Consider the following 15,680-nt stretch of genomic DNA (forward strand, 5'->3'; position numbering starts at 1 on the left):
GATTAAGTTAGGTCAGGTTCAGCATCAGCGGGATATTGGTTTGGGTTGTGTGAGAGACATTGGGGACATTATTTCTTCTATTTTTATTTCGGACAGTGCTGGTTTAGGCCAGGCTCAGCACTTCAATTGGTATTCAGTTGTTTCGGGGATCGGGAATGCCCTCTTCTGGAGGTGCCTTCGAGGGGGGTCTGGTGGACTGGATTCGACCCCCTGGGTGTGTGAGGACTTGGATGGGCTGAGTGCTGCACTGAATAGATACCTTGCTTTTCCCTGGGGTAGGTGAAATGCCCCATGTTGATTGATTGGTTGGCTTGCCCCCTCGTTGGCATGGATCAGGCAATAGTGCGAAAGGTGTGAGGTTTGGGTTGGATGCGGTTGACCGGTTATCCATGTGATTAGCTCTGATGGCTCTTGTTTTTTTTCCCTTCTTTTTTCCTTCTGGGTAGCTTCAGAGGCTGAGCCCTCTGCCCTCTGCCCAAAGCTCTCACTTTGTCTTGCTTTTCCCATGAACTACTTGGAAGTGAAGTTTAATCCTCACCATATTGAGCCAGCAGGGTTTCGTTGCTCGTGCTGTTTAGGAGTGGGTCCACTTTGAGGGCTGGATTCTCCATTGAGGAGAGAATGTTTTCCTGCTGGAACTAAATTGCATCAGTTTTACGATCTTGCGGTCGTAAAGTGGGATGCAACTCAGCGTTCCACATCATGCAAATTTATGCATGGCTTGGAATACAAGTGATTCCCAGGGGATCCTGCTATTGGGCTGTCATCTTGAACGGGCAGCCCAATAGCGAGATCCTGTGGCCAGCCACCCACCCTCCACACGCAAATAGGCCCTGGTACCCCACCCCACTGCAAATCAGCCGGTCAGCCCCCGCCCACCACTGATTCTCTGGGTGCTCCCCCTAGCCTTCCAAGTACGGGGGTGACCTGGGACTCCTTAATAGGGGGACCCCCACAGAGACCCCTGTGATAGGGGGATACCCAACAGTGACCACTGTGAAAGGGGGAGCCCCCCACAGGGATCCTCTGACCAAAGGGACCCCCCCCCCCCCCCCCCCCCCGTCTATCAGGACCTTCCTAAGACCCCCTGACTAAAGTGACACCCCTATTCCAAGCACTATGTGCATTTTAATCATTCGAGCATGTGATTTGACTGGGAGAAACAAATGCTACTCACATTTGTGGAACACCTTTAATATTGTAAAGCATCCAAAAGCACATTGCAGGGACAACATTGAGCAAAATCTGGTACCAAGCCACATTAAAAAGGCAAGAACATAAGAAATACAAGAAGGAGTAGGCCCTTTGGCTGCTCAAAGCTAATCCACATTCAGCAAATGCTTGGCTGATCCGACTGTGGCCTCAATTCCACTTTCCCATCTTCCCACCCGCCACCTCTTGCATAACCCCTGCCTCCTTTGTAGATCAGAAATCCCTTACTTATGCGTGAATAATCCCAGCCTCCACTGCTCTTTGGGATAGAGATTTTCAAAATGTTAACAACCCTCAGAGAAGAAATTCCTCTTCACCTCCGGCTTAGATAGGACACCCCTTTATTTTGAAACCTTGCACCCTCATATTTGATGGCCCGATGATGGATCTTAGAACAGCTGAGAGGTAATAATAATCTTTATTAGTGTTACAAGTAGGCTTACATTAACACTGCAATGAAGTTACTGTGAAAATCCCCTAGCGACCACACTCCAGCGCCTGTTCGGGTACACTGAGGGAGAATTCAGAATGCCCAATTCACCTTACAAGCATGTCTTTTGGGACTTGTGGGAGGAAACCAGAGCATCCGGAGGAAACCCATGCAGACACGGGGAGAACATGTAGACTCCGCACAGACAGTGACCCAAGCCAGAAATCAAACCCAGGTCACTGGCATTGTGAAGCAAAAGTACTAACCACTGTGCTACTGTGCCGCCCTTTTAAAGCGGGAGAGAGAGAGGTTTAGGGGAGAAATTACAGATATCAGGCCTGGGGCATTTAAAATACATGAAATTAGGACTTCAATTTGTCTTCAAAGAATATGAATTCACTTTAAGAAGTGTACTCCCACTTTAAATAGGGTTTGGGTGACTCAGCAGAAATTGAACACAAAATGGATTGACAATTTCCCGATATGATCAAGATCAGCAGTCTGTCAATTGCATTGAAATAAGGGCTATGAATTAAAATCAACCGGGCTTGACATGGACGATATCATACAGGCATCTTGGTTGCTTTGTCTATTGATTTGAATTCTAATTACAACTGGGGCTACAATAATAGTATCCAATGTTTCTTCTAGCTTCCCTCCAACATAACCGTTCAGATGATAGTGATTTTTCACAATTGGGTTTAAGTAACTCTTTTAGTGCTATTTTGATTTGAATATCCAGCTATGCAAACGGAATCAATATGTTTTTAGTTGAAATGAATGAAATGAAAACCGCTTATTGTCACGAGTATGCTTCAATGAAGTTACTGTGAAAAGCCCCTAGTCGCCACATTCCGCCACCTGTCCGGGGAGGCTGGTACGGGAATCGAACCATGCTGTTGGCCTGCTTGGTCTGCTTTAAAAGCCAGCGATTTAGCTGAGTGAGCTAAACCAGCCTCTTTCTTTGCCATTCATAGAAGCCCTGCAGTGTAGAAGGATGCCATTTGGCCCATCGAGTCTGCACCGACCCTCTGAAACAGCAACCCCTACACAGGCCCAATCCCCTGCCCTAATCCTGCAATCCTACCTAGGGGCAATTTCCATTGGTCTAACCAGGAGCTTGTCTTGAGCATGTGTTGTCTGCCCTTAGCTATTCTTAGTTAGAAAACCATTTTATTTGTGAAATTTATTTTACTTCTGTCGAATTTCTGAAGGATGGGTGAGCAAAATATTACCTGCTATCTTTGAACAGTTAAGACACATATACCATCTCAATGAGTCCAACCAGACTTCACCAGTCTACTGTTTTTTTCACTGCCATGTCACACCTTGCAGATTTGGCACTTGTAGGTTAAAAGCTGGACACTTCCACTTCTTCATTATCACAACCAATAAAGCTTACTTCCCTACATTGATGGTGTTTAATTCACTAATGTACTGGGTATCGAGGAAAAAGCAACAAGAAACTCATCAGAGTTTAAGGAGGAATAAAACAGCGTGTAAGCAAAAATCTGGGGTACTCCAATGCAATGGCAGTTTTTTAATGAACTGATGAACGCAAATGTGACCTCATCTCTAAATCCAAATGAATGAAGAAAAGGCTCCCAATAGACTGATTGATGGTATCAAGTGAGCAGTTAAGACATGCTGTTCAGCCTCAGGGCTGTGTTGAATTAGTGACAGTGGGGATAAGGCAATTAGCCTCCATGGAAAAATAATGAGAAATGGTTTGGTGAGTCAATGCAGCATGTACTGTGGTAATAAACCATATAAACCATGTTGGATCTTGTTTGTGAAGTTGGTCCCTCTACCAGTTTCCTAAGAATCCCAGAAAACAAGAACAAATCAACCAGGATCCAGTCCAAAGACGTGCAGGTTAGGTGGATTGGCCATGATAAAATGCCCTTGGTGACCAAAAAAGGTTAGGAGGGGTTATTGGGTTACGGGGATAGGGTAGAAGTGAGGGCTTAAGTGGGTCAGTGCAGACTCGATGGGCCGAATGACCTCCTTCTGCACTGTATGTTCTATATGATCCTCATGCAATAATGTTTTTTTTTAATTTAGAGTACCCAATTAATTTTTTCCAATTAAAGGCAATTTAGTGTGGCCAATTCACCTAGCTTGCACATCTTTTGGGTTGTGGGGGCGAAATCCACGCAAACACGGGGAGAATGTGCAAACTCCACACAGACAGTGACCCAGGGCCAGCATCGAACCTGAGACCTCGGCATCGTGAGGCAGGAGTGCTAACCACTGTGCTGCCGTGCTGTGCTGGAAAGTGCATGCGCATTTATTTTTGAATGAAATCAACTTTTAGATTCTGGTAGCTATATAACCTGAAAATGCTCACAATCTGGGCTATTATGTGAAAAACAATAGTGATTTGAACAAGGGAGGTGACTATAGCCAAGAGTTAGCACCTTCAGAAGAGAAACAAAGGCCGGGATTCTCCGATGTCATTTGCCCCACCACCGCTGCCAGCGAGAACAGAGAATTTGGCGCTCAGCCAACACACCAATCTCTGCAGCGGTACCAGACAATCCCGCTGGCGTGAACGACCAGAGAATTCTGGCCAAAACCAGAAAATGCTGGTTAAACTCAGCAGGTCTGGCAGCATCAGTGGAGAGGGAAATAGATTTAAGGTTACCTTCAGATGAGAAGTGGGTTAAGAAAATTGGTAACATAAAGCAGGCCTGTGTTAAGAATCACATAGGAAAAAGTATGATATTATGTGCCAGTACCTCAAGTCTGTTGAAGAGCACTGCTGGTGGGATGACACCATTTTTCTTTGCCATGTGTTGGAGTATTGCTTCAGCCTCCCGAACCCTTCCCTTTGACAGCAGCCAACGTGGAGATTCATAAACAAACCTGGAAATAAAAGGATTTTTTTAAAAATAAAGTCACACAAAAGCCTTGCACTGCTGCTATTAATATTAAATACTCCATTATGGAATATATTAATGCATAATTATACTCAAATTTAGGTGTGGATTCAGAGAAGGCAACGGCAGAGGATGGTACGAAAGATGTTTAATATAGAATTGGACAGGTCTATAGAAATGCCTGGATCATGAGCATAATTGACAAAGGTCTGCTAATCTTGGACAGTGCCTTGCTCTGAAATTGAGTATAGTTTAAAGAAGAAACAGGGGTAGATGTGTGTCTCTATCACCACATTTGTTGAGCTTTGCTTGGAATGGAAATGCTCGCAGGAAGGATTGTCCATCTCTTACACACCAGACTGCATTTTCATTCCATTCATTTTGATGGAAAGAAAACTAGAAAAGTTTGCTTACAGGCATGCAATCCATCCCGATAGATTTTGCTCTCTGCATTCCGCCCAGGCAATGTGTAATTCCCGTGCGGTCAATGTGGCAATCCATCCCAAAAAAATTAAAACAAATTCCGCCGTATAATGACTCTCCTTCTGATTGGGAGATGAACCTCAGGTCTGTTCTTTTACAAAGGCAATTTAATAAAGTCATTGGGAATTTTATTTGTGTTCATATTTGAAATTTGAGGACAAGGATTGGATTAACCAATGGTAGTCAGAAAAAGAGTGTAGTTGGACTTTACACATGTTTTATGTATGAAGAACAGCAATAAGAAGAGGAACATGTTACTCTTTGTGTATGGCTTATGATGCTTGCCAGGGTTGGAGAGGAAAGAGAGGGAGGAAGGGAGAGGGAGGAAGGGAGAGAGCGAGGGAGATAGAGAGAAAGAGTACAAAGAAAAGTTTTTTATAGGCTTAGAAAGGGAGGAGAAGGCAGCAAGGTAAACAGGGTTTGGAGAGAATTCTGAAGGCTTGGGTGCAGTGACTAAACATTTGCGAGAAAAGCATTCAGTATAGATTTGGAAAGTGGTGTATTAGATGGGCATAAAGCACAAGAATGTCCAGGAATGTGACAGAGCTTTAACATAGTACAGAGAACATAGAATATACAGTGCAGAAGGAGGCCATTCGGCCCATCGAGTTCGTACTGACCCAGTTAAGCCCTCACTTCCACCCCATACCCGCAACCCAATAACCCCTTGGCAATTTATCATGGTCAATCCACCTAATCTGCACGCCTTTGGATTCTGGGGGGAAACTGGAGCACCCGGAGGAAACCCACGCAGACACGGGGAGAAAGTGCAGACTCCGCACAGACAGTGACCCAGCGGGGAATCGAACCTGGGACCCTGGCGCTGTGAAGCCATAGTGCTATCCACTTGTGCTACCTTGCTGCCCAAAGCTTTAAAGCTGGCATAATGACAGACAGAAAACCAGCAAGGCTTGGTGAGGAGAATTGTGAAGGGTAAAGAAAGGGAAGGCCATTGAGATCCTGTGACTGCCAGAACCCGATGGTACAGTATGAAGAGTCACATGTGTACCTTTATTTCCACAAAGGATTAATAATTGGTTTCAGCAATTGACAACGCCAACCAAATACTTTTATTATGATGATCCCAAGGAATGATAAATCTGTAACAAGTATTGAATCGTTCATAGACACAGGAAAATCTACCTGTGTGTCGAGCAATATTTTTTAAAGATTTAGTACTGTGCTAAACATCGGCCAACTTATATACTTTCCTGGATTTGTTTTTGAAGAATTGCTTGATGATGGGTGCAATCTACCAGTCGTGTTGCACCCGAACGGGAGCTTGATGGGGACTGTAGAGGCCGGGACAGGCTTCCTGCAGGCTGCCCGACAGCCAATACGCCTCGTGGAATCTACTCAGGTCTCGCGAGACGTCACAATCATGATACCGCCCACAATGGGTGGGACTAAGCCTCGGATGCCTAAGGAGGTTTAAAACTTGTATAGGCGTGCTGATGCGGGATCTATCGGCTCGCAGCATCTACCAGCCTTCCGAGGGAGACCCCAGCCGGACGCCGTTCAGTACTGCTCTGCACGAACATGGACCAGGTGGAACAGCACCTGAGGCGGGCCACCTCCAGGCCATCAGAGGCCCCTGGGTGGTCAGGAACAGGGCAGGATGGCCCCCTGCAGTTTCCCTTGAATTAGGTTTTTTTCTAATCCTATTTTAGATTTGCTGGGTTAAGGAGAAAATTAACCTACTCCCAGTCTTGTCTAGCGACACCAATATGGATCGTGAGAATGGGTCTTAGTGCATGGACGTAATACTTTCCCAAAGAGCAATTTGCTGGTGACCATTGCCGGTGCACAACAAATTGTGACTACTTGGGTCAGGATGGTCAGTACTTGAGAACCAACATCAGAAATGAGTGACTGCTTCAAGAGGAAATGAGGAACTAAAGAACAGGTCCTGATCTAATAAAAAGTCACTACATTAGAATGGGAGTAAGTTGATTTTCTCCTTCCTAGCCCAGCAAGTTTAGATTAGGAGCAGAAAAAAAACATTCAACCCCTTGAGCCTGTTTCACCATTCAATAAGATCATGATTGCTCTATATCACGACACCATTTAGCCTTCATACCTCTATATCCCTGATGCATTTACTTAAAATGTATCACAGAGTGGAATTTTCCATTCTGGGTCTAAGTCCCGTGGCAGGAGAGGGGTCAGAGTGTTTCTCACTGTGGAAGCCAGTGGGAATTGTGCCAGATTGTATGATGCTTGCTCAATTAATTGGGTGCCTTTGATAGAGGAATTGGCTCAACAATCACAGGGAGCTCGAGCCCCCAGGTTCAGTGACATATCCTTTAAAGTGCTGCTCAATGCTGTGGAGGGGAGTCCTCTATCCGTGCATGGAAGGACCAGTCCAAGCCAGCGGACAAACCCTGCATGGGAGGAAATCTCCAGGATGGTCATTGCCCAGGGCCTCCACCAAAGGATTGTCCTGTAATGTCGGATATAGATGAATGGCTTCTTCAATGATACTTGTTTTCATATTTGTTGTATTATGTGTATATACTATGTAGGTAAGGAAAGCTATGTCGGTGTGTGTCCAGGGTTAATCATAGGAGATGTTTTTGGAGTCAAATTATCTGAAATGAAAATGAAAATTGCTTATTGTCACAAGTAGGCTTCAAATGAAGTTACTGTGAAAAGCCCCTAGTCGCCACATTCCGGCGCCTGTTCGGGGAGGCTGATACAGGAATCGAACCATGCTGCTGGCCTGCCTTGGTCTGCTTTCAAAGCCAGCGATTTAGCCCTGTACTAAACAGCCTCCTGCGGAGTATAAGGGATGAAAGAAGAAATGTGTTACCTGTACATTTGTAATGAGGCCTTCTGGTGGGTTTTACTTTACAAGTAACAGAGTAGATTTGAAATTTATATTCGTGAGGAAACTTTGGGGTAAGTGAACCCTCAACTGTTCACACTAACTTCACTGAATGATGGAGGGGACATGGGCCTATGTATAACAGAGCCATTCAATGTGATGAAGTGATGCCTCATTGCCACACTGCTATCCAACTAGTTTGCATGTGGAGTTGCAATTGAAGCTCCCTGACCCTTCCACACACAGCTCGGACGATGTTTAGGTGTCTGTGTGTGTGTGTGGCGGGGGGGGGGGGGCTGCAGGGCGCAGTTAATTCCAGCCCTCCCCTTGATCAGAGTCACAGCACGATTGAATTAACCAATAATGATTAGAAAAATACCTGTAGTCGTTGGCCCTTGGCTGCCCCATAAATACAGTCACCAGGTTTGTAAATTTAAACATGACTTCTTTTTACTTAGTACAAGAACTATAATGAAATATGCAGCAAATACAACTGGTTAACTATTATCTAACTCCTAATCCCCCAGTTTAACCTGCGCCACCCTCTACACACATACATGCACAAGACAAACAGAGCGGAAGAGAGGGGCGAATAACAATAAGTAAAAGGGGAAAAAAGGTTTTTGGGTGGGATTCTCCTTTCCGGGGACTAAGTCCCCATGCCGGCGGGAAAACCAGCGTGAACCACTCCGACATCAACAGACCGCGAAAGTGCGGAATTCTCCGCACTTCTGGGGGAGAGGTGGACGCCGGAGGGGTTGGCGCCATGCCAGCCGGCGGCGAATGGGACTGCGCGAGTCCACACATGCACCGAAGGTCCGGCCTGATCCCACGCATGCGCGGAAACGCCGGCGTATTCTCCGTAACCAGCCGTGGCGGAGTCCTACAGAGGCCGGCGCGGAAGGAAGGAGTGCCCCCATGTCTAATCCACGCCGGTGGGACTGGCCAAAAACGGACAGCTGCTCGGCCCATTGGGGCCGAAGAATTGCCAGGGGTGCCGCTGCCAATCGCCCCCAACCGGCATGGCGTGAATCGGGACGGTGGGCGGGATTCGCGCTGTCCCCCCGGGGATTCTCCGACCCCAATCCTGCTTTATGTTTCAGAAGGATGTCCTTAGCACACTGTCCTCCAAACCAGGCTTTTAGGTCAAGATTTCTGCTTTCCAGTCTGTAATGGTTTTCATTGTAGATTCACTCAGGTCTCTGCAGTTTCAGAAATGACAGCAGATCATAGGATTTCTGGAGAAAACACAAGGAAGAGAGAGCAGGTCCCTTTCTCTGTGTGTCGGTCTCAACTCTGCTTTTCTTCAGTCTCGTGAAGTCATCTCAGTCAGGCAGAATCCATTCAGCATTTGTTACCAGGCAGACTATTGGCCAAAATTCATTGGCCACAAGCCCACCAGTTGAACGGAATCCCATCCCATCTCTCAGGTGCCGAGAAGTCAGAGTTCTGTTGACCAAAGCTAGCAGAGTATACTATGTTGTAATTTTTGAATTCCTAATTTTCTCTTCTGTTTGACTGAAACATACATGCCAATTAACATCCATGGAACAGAAAATTATAATGGAAAAAACAAAGAAAGGGTAAACCAACAGGAAGGACCCTTACAAGGTGACAAGGTTGGCAGGCAGCTTCCATCCAGGAAGCATCCATGTGGAATATGATCAATCAAAACCTAAGGGTCATGTGTTCCTCCATGTTGGAGGCAGCTCATGCAGTAATTCACTCTCTCCTCCCTTACTTACAGATCCCAGGAAGAGAGCAAGGGAGGTAGAGAAAGCCCTGTCCAGCAGTTCCTGCAGCCCACAAAAGACCAAGAACATTGGGGAGGAGAAGAGAGTACACCTGTGTAGACATCACAGCAATCACCAGAACCCTCCACCAATAAAGAGACAGACACCATGGTGGGTACAAGATCCAGTTTAAGTAGGCTTTCACATTCTGGTGATGATTGCATGGACATGTGTACACAGCAGGAGGAGGCAGGGTCATGCCAACGAACCAGCATTCTGAGGACTGTTGGGAAAAGGGCATCTGTGACTTCCAAGTCAAATGAAGGGCCTGGAAGTTGTAAGTGGTGGGGGAACATCACGCAGAGGTGTCAGAAGCCCTCAAGAGTGGCACATGAGGTGAAGGAATCGATCCACCTGCTGACTGAGTGGTGTCGACAAGGTCTCCATGAATGCCACGGAGAACGTGGTCCAGCAGAACACTGTAGCCATGGGTGGTGAGCTTTAGCTGTGGCTACTCAAAGAGGGAAATGTGGCACCTCGACCTCCCAACAATGCCCCTTCTCCTAAAGGAGTCAAGAAGGGGCAGAAGGGAGGAGGATTGGCTGTTAGATACCCAGGGACCTCAGGACTACCTGAGGGTGTCCGGCCCTTTGAAATTCTCCTGCAGATTAGTCCTCTGTGACCCCAGGGTAGGCAGCTGACCCACAGCAGGACAGAGAAAGTAACCCATGGCCCTCCAGGCCTCAGGTCTCCAGGAATGTCTGCCAAGGTCATCCAAGAAAACAGGGCAAACTGATTGACCGGCTGCCTCCACCACTGCTGAGGATGTCAGGGAGACACCAAAATAAATGGTAAAGATTGCAAGACTAAGAGGTTTTGTTTTCAGGGATGCACTTTGATTGTTCATGTTATGAAGGCGGCTTGGTGGCACAGTGGTTATAGAACATAGAACATTACAGCGCAGTAGGGCCCTTCGGCCCTCGATGTTGCGCCGACCTGTGAAACCATCTGAAGCCTATCTGACCTACACTATTCCATTTTCATCCATATGTCTATCCAGTGACCACTTAAATGCCCCTAAAGTTGGCGAGTCTACTACTGTTGCAGGCAGGGCGTTCCACACCCCTACTACTCTCTGAGTAAAGAAACTGCCTCTGACATCTGTCCTATATCTACCACCCCTCAATTTAAAGCTATGTCCCCTCGTGTTGGTCATCACCATAGAACATAGAACGATACAGCGCAGTACAGGCCCTTCGGCCCACGATGTTGCACCGACATGGGAAGTCAAAAACTAAAGGCCATCTAACCTACACTATGCCATTATCATCCATTTGCTTATCCAATAAACTTTTAAATGCCCTCAATGTTGGCGAGTTCACTACTGTTGCAAACAATCCAAGGAAAGAGACTCCCACTGTCCACCCTATCTAACCCTCTGACTATCTTATATGTCTCTATTAAGTCACCTCTCAGCCTTCTCCTCTCTAACGAAAACAACCTCAAGTCCCTGAGCCTTTCCTCGTAAGACCTTCCCTCCATACCAGGCAACATCCTAGTAAATCTCCTCTGAACCCTTTCCAAAGCTTCCACATTCTTCCTATAATGTGGTGACCAGAACTGCACGCAGTACTCCAGGAGCGGCCGCACCAGAGTTATGTACAGCTGCAGCATGACCTTGTGGCTCCGAAACTCAATCCCTCTGCTGATAAAGGCTGGCACACCATATGCCTTCTTAACAGCCCTATTAACCTGGGTGGCAACTTTCAGGGATTTATGTACCTGGATGCCGAGATCTCTCTGTTCATCTACACTACCAAGAATCTTGCCATTAGCCCAGTACTCTGCATTCCTGTTACTCCTTCCAAAGTGAACCACCTCACACTTTTCCGCATTGAACTCCATCTGCCACCTCTAGGTTAGCACTGCTGCCTACGGCACTGAGGACCCGGGTTCAATCCCGGCCCTGGGTCACTATCCGTGGGCAGTTTGCACATTCTCCCCATGTCTGCATGGGTTTCACCCCCACAACCCAAAGATGTGCAGAGTAGGTGGATTGGCCTCACTAAATTGCCCATTAATTGGAAAAAAATAATTGTGTACTCTAAATTTCTAAAGAAAAAATAATGATTGTTCATGTTATGACACTTTTGTAAATAGAGTAGATGGTGACTATGAAACCATTGTCGATTGATGTAAAAATCTATCTAGTTCACTCATTTCTTTTAGAGAAGGAAATTTGTCAGGTCCGCATGTAACTCCATACCACAGCAATGCGGTTGATTCTTAACTGACCTCTGAAATGTGTGGTAAGCCACTCAGTTCAAGGCAATTAGGGATGGGCAACAATTACTGGCTTTGCCAGTGCTACCACATCCTGGAAGTTCCAGCTGTGTAAATACTCACACCCTGGAGGTTGCAGCTGTGTAAATATTCACATCCTGGAGGTATCAGCTGTGTGAATATTCATATGCTGGGTGTTTCAGCTGTGTGAAGATCCACGTCCTGGAATCTCCTGGAGTGCGAAGCTGCACTTAGTTGATGCTCCACCAATCCACTGCTGCACATGGTGTTCCAGGTTCCATGGTCTATGGAGGCTTCTACCTCCGCAAGCTGCTGCAGGCCTTTTTCCAGGTGAGTTGTGACGTGTCCATGCCAATTTGAGGTCCGGATGTGTTCCAGACCATCATGATATTGTTATGGAAGTGTGCACGATTCGACAGGGGTAAAATTCCAGTTAGGCCATATTCCACATTCATAGATTAAAGGGCCAGAATTCCCAGGTCATTCAAATGCTTTGCTCCTGCTAGCAGTACAGCCCACCCAGAGGTTTCCCAGCAGTGTGTGGTGACTTCAATGGAAAATCTCATTGACAAGCAGCAGGAAGAGAGTATCCCACCACCAGTGATTGGCACATCGTCAAGAAACACACAGCTGGGGGCCGGGGATTCAAGCATACAGTAAGAGGCCCTTCAACCCATCAAATCTGGACTGACAAAACACTAAAGCTGCATTAATTCCACTCCCAGCTCTTGACCTATAGTCTTGAATATTAAGACAATTCAAGTGCTCATCCATGTACTTTTTAAATGTTGTGAGGTTTCTTGCCTCTACCACCCTCTCAGGCAGTTCATTTCAGACTTCCACCACCCTCTGGATGAAACCATTTTCCTCAAGTTCCCTCAAAACCCCCTGCCTCTCACTTTAAAATTGACCCTTCAACTAAGGAGAACCAATGCTTCCTGTCCATCATGGCCACCCCCCCCCCCCCCTCATAATTTTATATACCTCAAATCAGGTCCACCCTCAGCCTTCTCTTTTCTAAAGACAACAACCCAAGCCTATCCAACCTCTCTCCACAGCTCAAATGTTCCATCTGAGGCAGTATCCTGGTGAATCTCCTCTGCACTCTCTCCAGTGCAATCACATCTTTCCTGTAGTGAGTTGATCAAAACTAGCCACAGTACTCCAGCTGCTGCCTAACCAATGTTTTGTACAGCTCCAATATAACCTCCCTGCTCTTATCACCTATGCTATGACTGATAAAGGCAAGCATGGTTTCTTAACTACCCTATTAACCTGTCCTGCTGCCTTCAGGGATCTGTGGACCAGCACCCCCAAATCCCTCAGTTCCTCTGAGCTTCTTTATTTTACTAATCCTTAAAAAGTGCACCACCTCACATCTTTCAGGGTCAAGTTCCATTTGTCACTGATTTGCCCATCTGACCAACATATCTATATCTTCCTGCAATCTAAGACCTTCTTCCTCACCATTAACCACCCTGCAAATCATCGTGTCATCCACAAACTTACTTTTCTTCCCCCCACATTCTCATCTATATTGTTTATATATATCATAAACAATGAGGGATTATAGTACTGATCCCTGTGGTACACCACTGCACTCCGGCTTCCAATCACACAAATTGCCTTCTATCACCATCCTCTTTCTCCTATCACTAAGCCAGTTTTGGATTGAACTTGCCAAGTTACCCTGGATCTCATGTGGGACCTTGTCAAAGGCTTTGCTGAAGTCGATATAAACTACATTAACTGTACTACCCTCATCTACACACCCGGTCACCTCCTCAAAAAATTCAATTGTGGACATGACCTCCCTCTGACAAAGCTATGCTGACTGTCCCTGATCAAAGCTTGCCTCTCCAAATGGAGATTAAGTATCTCATTCACAATTTTCTGAGTGTTGAAAGAACCAATTTCTCCATTATTTACAACTTTTAGGAGCAAGATCTCCAGATTTCTACTACCCTTCATATGCAAGAGCAATTTTAGTGCTCCTTTGTGACCAGGAACAGAGCAGTTAACGTTTTAAAAAATCACACAAAACTTCCAGTCAATTTTTATTAAAACAAACTACATGAAGAACTTTGATTAATGTCTCTCATTTTGGAGAAGGGAATTAAATTCCAGAGAATTCTTCAAAGATCACCCATTTGTCTCCTGTGCTCATGTCAACTACATTCAGTGTTTAAATCTGTTTGAATCAAGTTGAGTTTTATATTCAACATTCATATTCATGCAACCAAAAACACTGCAAAATCATTCATCCAAAAATTTTAGCAATAGGCTCCCTGGTATCAACAAAGATAGTAGAAATACCCGGAGGAATTAAACACAAACAATGTCCCTCAAACTAGATTAGCAACATGATAAATGAGACCCAGCATCAGCAAGGTTCCCTTCACATAAAGTGAAAAATTTTAACCCACGCAGCTGGCAACAACAGGGCAGGGGAGTTTGGAAGTGTTGAGCCTTATCATACCATCCTTGCTGATAATTCATTGGTTACCATTCCAAAATTTGGTAGCTGAGGTGCTCACAGAACCTGAATGTTAATCAGAGTCCCATTGTGTGAAGGGATGTCAATATTTTTTTTAACCCAGGCTTGGAGTGAGGAGGTTGATGTGACGTTTTAGGCTGAAACAGGTCAGCACTGTCAAGATTTTCATTATTTTCTGTGGCCAGGAGGAGCAAATGTGTTCCTCCACACCCTACAAGAAAAAACAGTCTGCCTGTCAAGTACTCACCCTCACAAGCCTCCTACAAAAGCCTTCCTGAACCTCCACGAAGTAACCTACCTACTTGTGTTTTTCTTTGTTGTCAACAGGTGATCACTGGTCGCCTGAATCTCTGTTCACAGCCTGCTGCTGGTTCCAACTGTTAAAGGGAAGCAGGTAACCACAGATGTACACCTTATGTCTGGGAGTTAAAATACATTAAGTCAGATATCTGGGGCAAAGACTATGTTTTGAATGAATCCCCTATATATTTAAATCTCTTTAAGAGTTAAAATTGACTCCACTGAAATAACTTCTGACCAAATTCTACCTTCAGGAAACATGCCCCAAGAGTCCATTGGCAAACATGGACTTCCATGGGATTTGTCCATGATGATGCTTGGCAAAGTACTGCAGTGGTTTGCAGTTGCCTTCTGCAGTATGGCTGACCCAGGAATCTCTACTGCCCTTACAACCTCCCATCAGGTGCATTGGAAAGCATTACATGCTGATAATCAACCTGATTGGCCATATTATGAACAAGTAAGTAAAGTCACCATTGTCTCAGGTGACAATTGGCTGCTTTCCCCTTTGAGGGGAAGAGCTGACTGTTGGTGATTTAACCTGAGGATCACCACACTCAGGTAAGGGTCAAGGTTGAGAAAGCAGGGCTTTCATGAATAACCTCAGTGGGTACAGGAATTGAACCCACGCTGCATCACAAACCAACTGTCCAGCCAATTGAGCTAAACCACGGCCATCAATTCCTGAAGCGGGGCTTGAACCTGTAATGATCTGTATATCTGCAGGTATGTAAAGGGTTAACATCTGTAAGTAAGTGCTAGACAACCACTAAATGACAGCACCAGATATAAAGCTACACACGGAGGGGGTTCCCGCATCTTCGTATCAGGAGTGATTAGTGAACAGAGTGTTAGAGATATATCTTAGTGAGCAGGTGTAGTTAAACATTAGATATACTTAATCTTATTTATCTAATTTTCAGTTATAGTTGTAGAAGAGTGAACAAACTCATTGTTATTTATAATCGTTACTCAATAATCAGTATTTGCTTAATTTGAAGACATCGAGTGT

General features: G+C 45.5%; 1 protein-coding gene across 3 annotated transcripts in view; it reads right to left on the bottom strand.

The window, feature by feature from the left end:
- Positions 1-15,680, bottom strand: part of LOC119965339 (solute carrier family 22 member 5-like) — a 216,447-nt gene that overhangs the window by 63,533 nt on the left and 137,234 nt on the right. For all 3 annotated transcript variants that reach the window (XM_038795968.1, XM_038795967.1, XM_038795969.1), the window contains exon 5: positions 4,384-4,510. In XM_038795968.1, the coding sequence (XP_038651896.1) occupies positions 4,384-4,510 (127 nt within the window). The remainder of the gene's footprint in view (positions 1-4,383; positions 4,511-15,680) is intronic.

The sequence above is a fragment of the Scyliorhinus canicula genome, chromosome 4 (genome assembly GCF_902713615.1).
Source record: "Scyliorhinus canicula chromosome 4, sScyCan1.1, whole genome shotgun sequence".
Classification (NCBI taxonomy): Eukaryota; Metazoa; Chordata; class Chondrichthyes; order Carcharhiniformes; family Scyliorhinidae; genus Scyliorhinus; species Scyliorhinus canicula.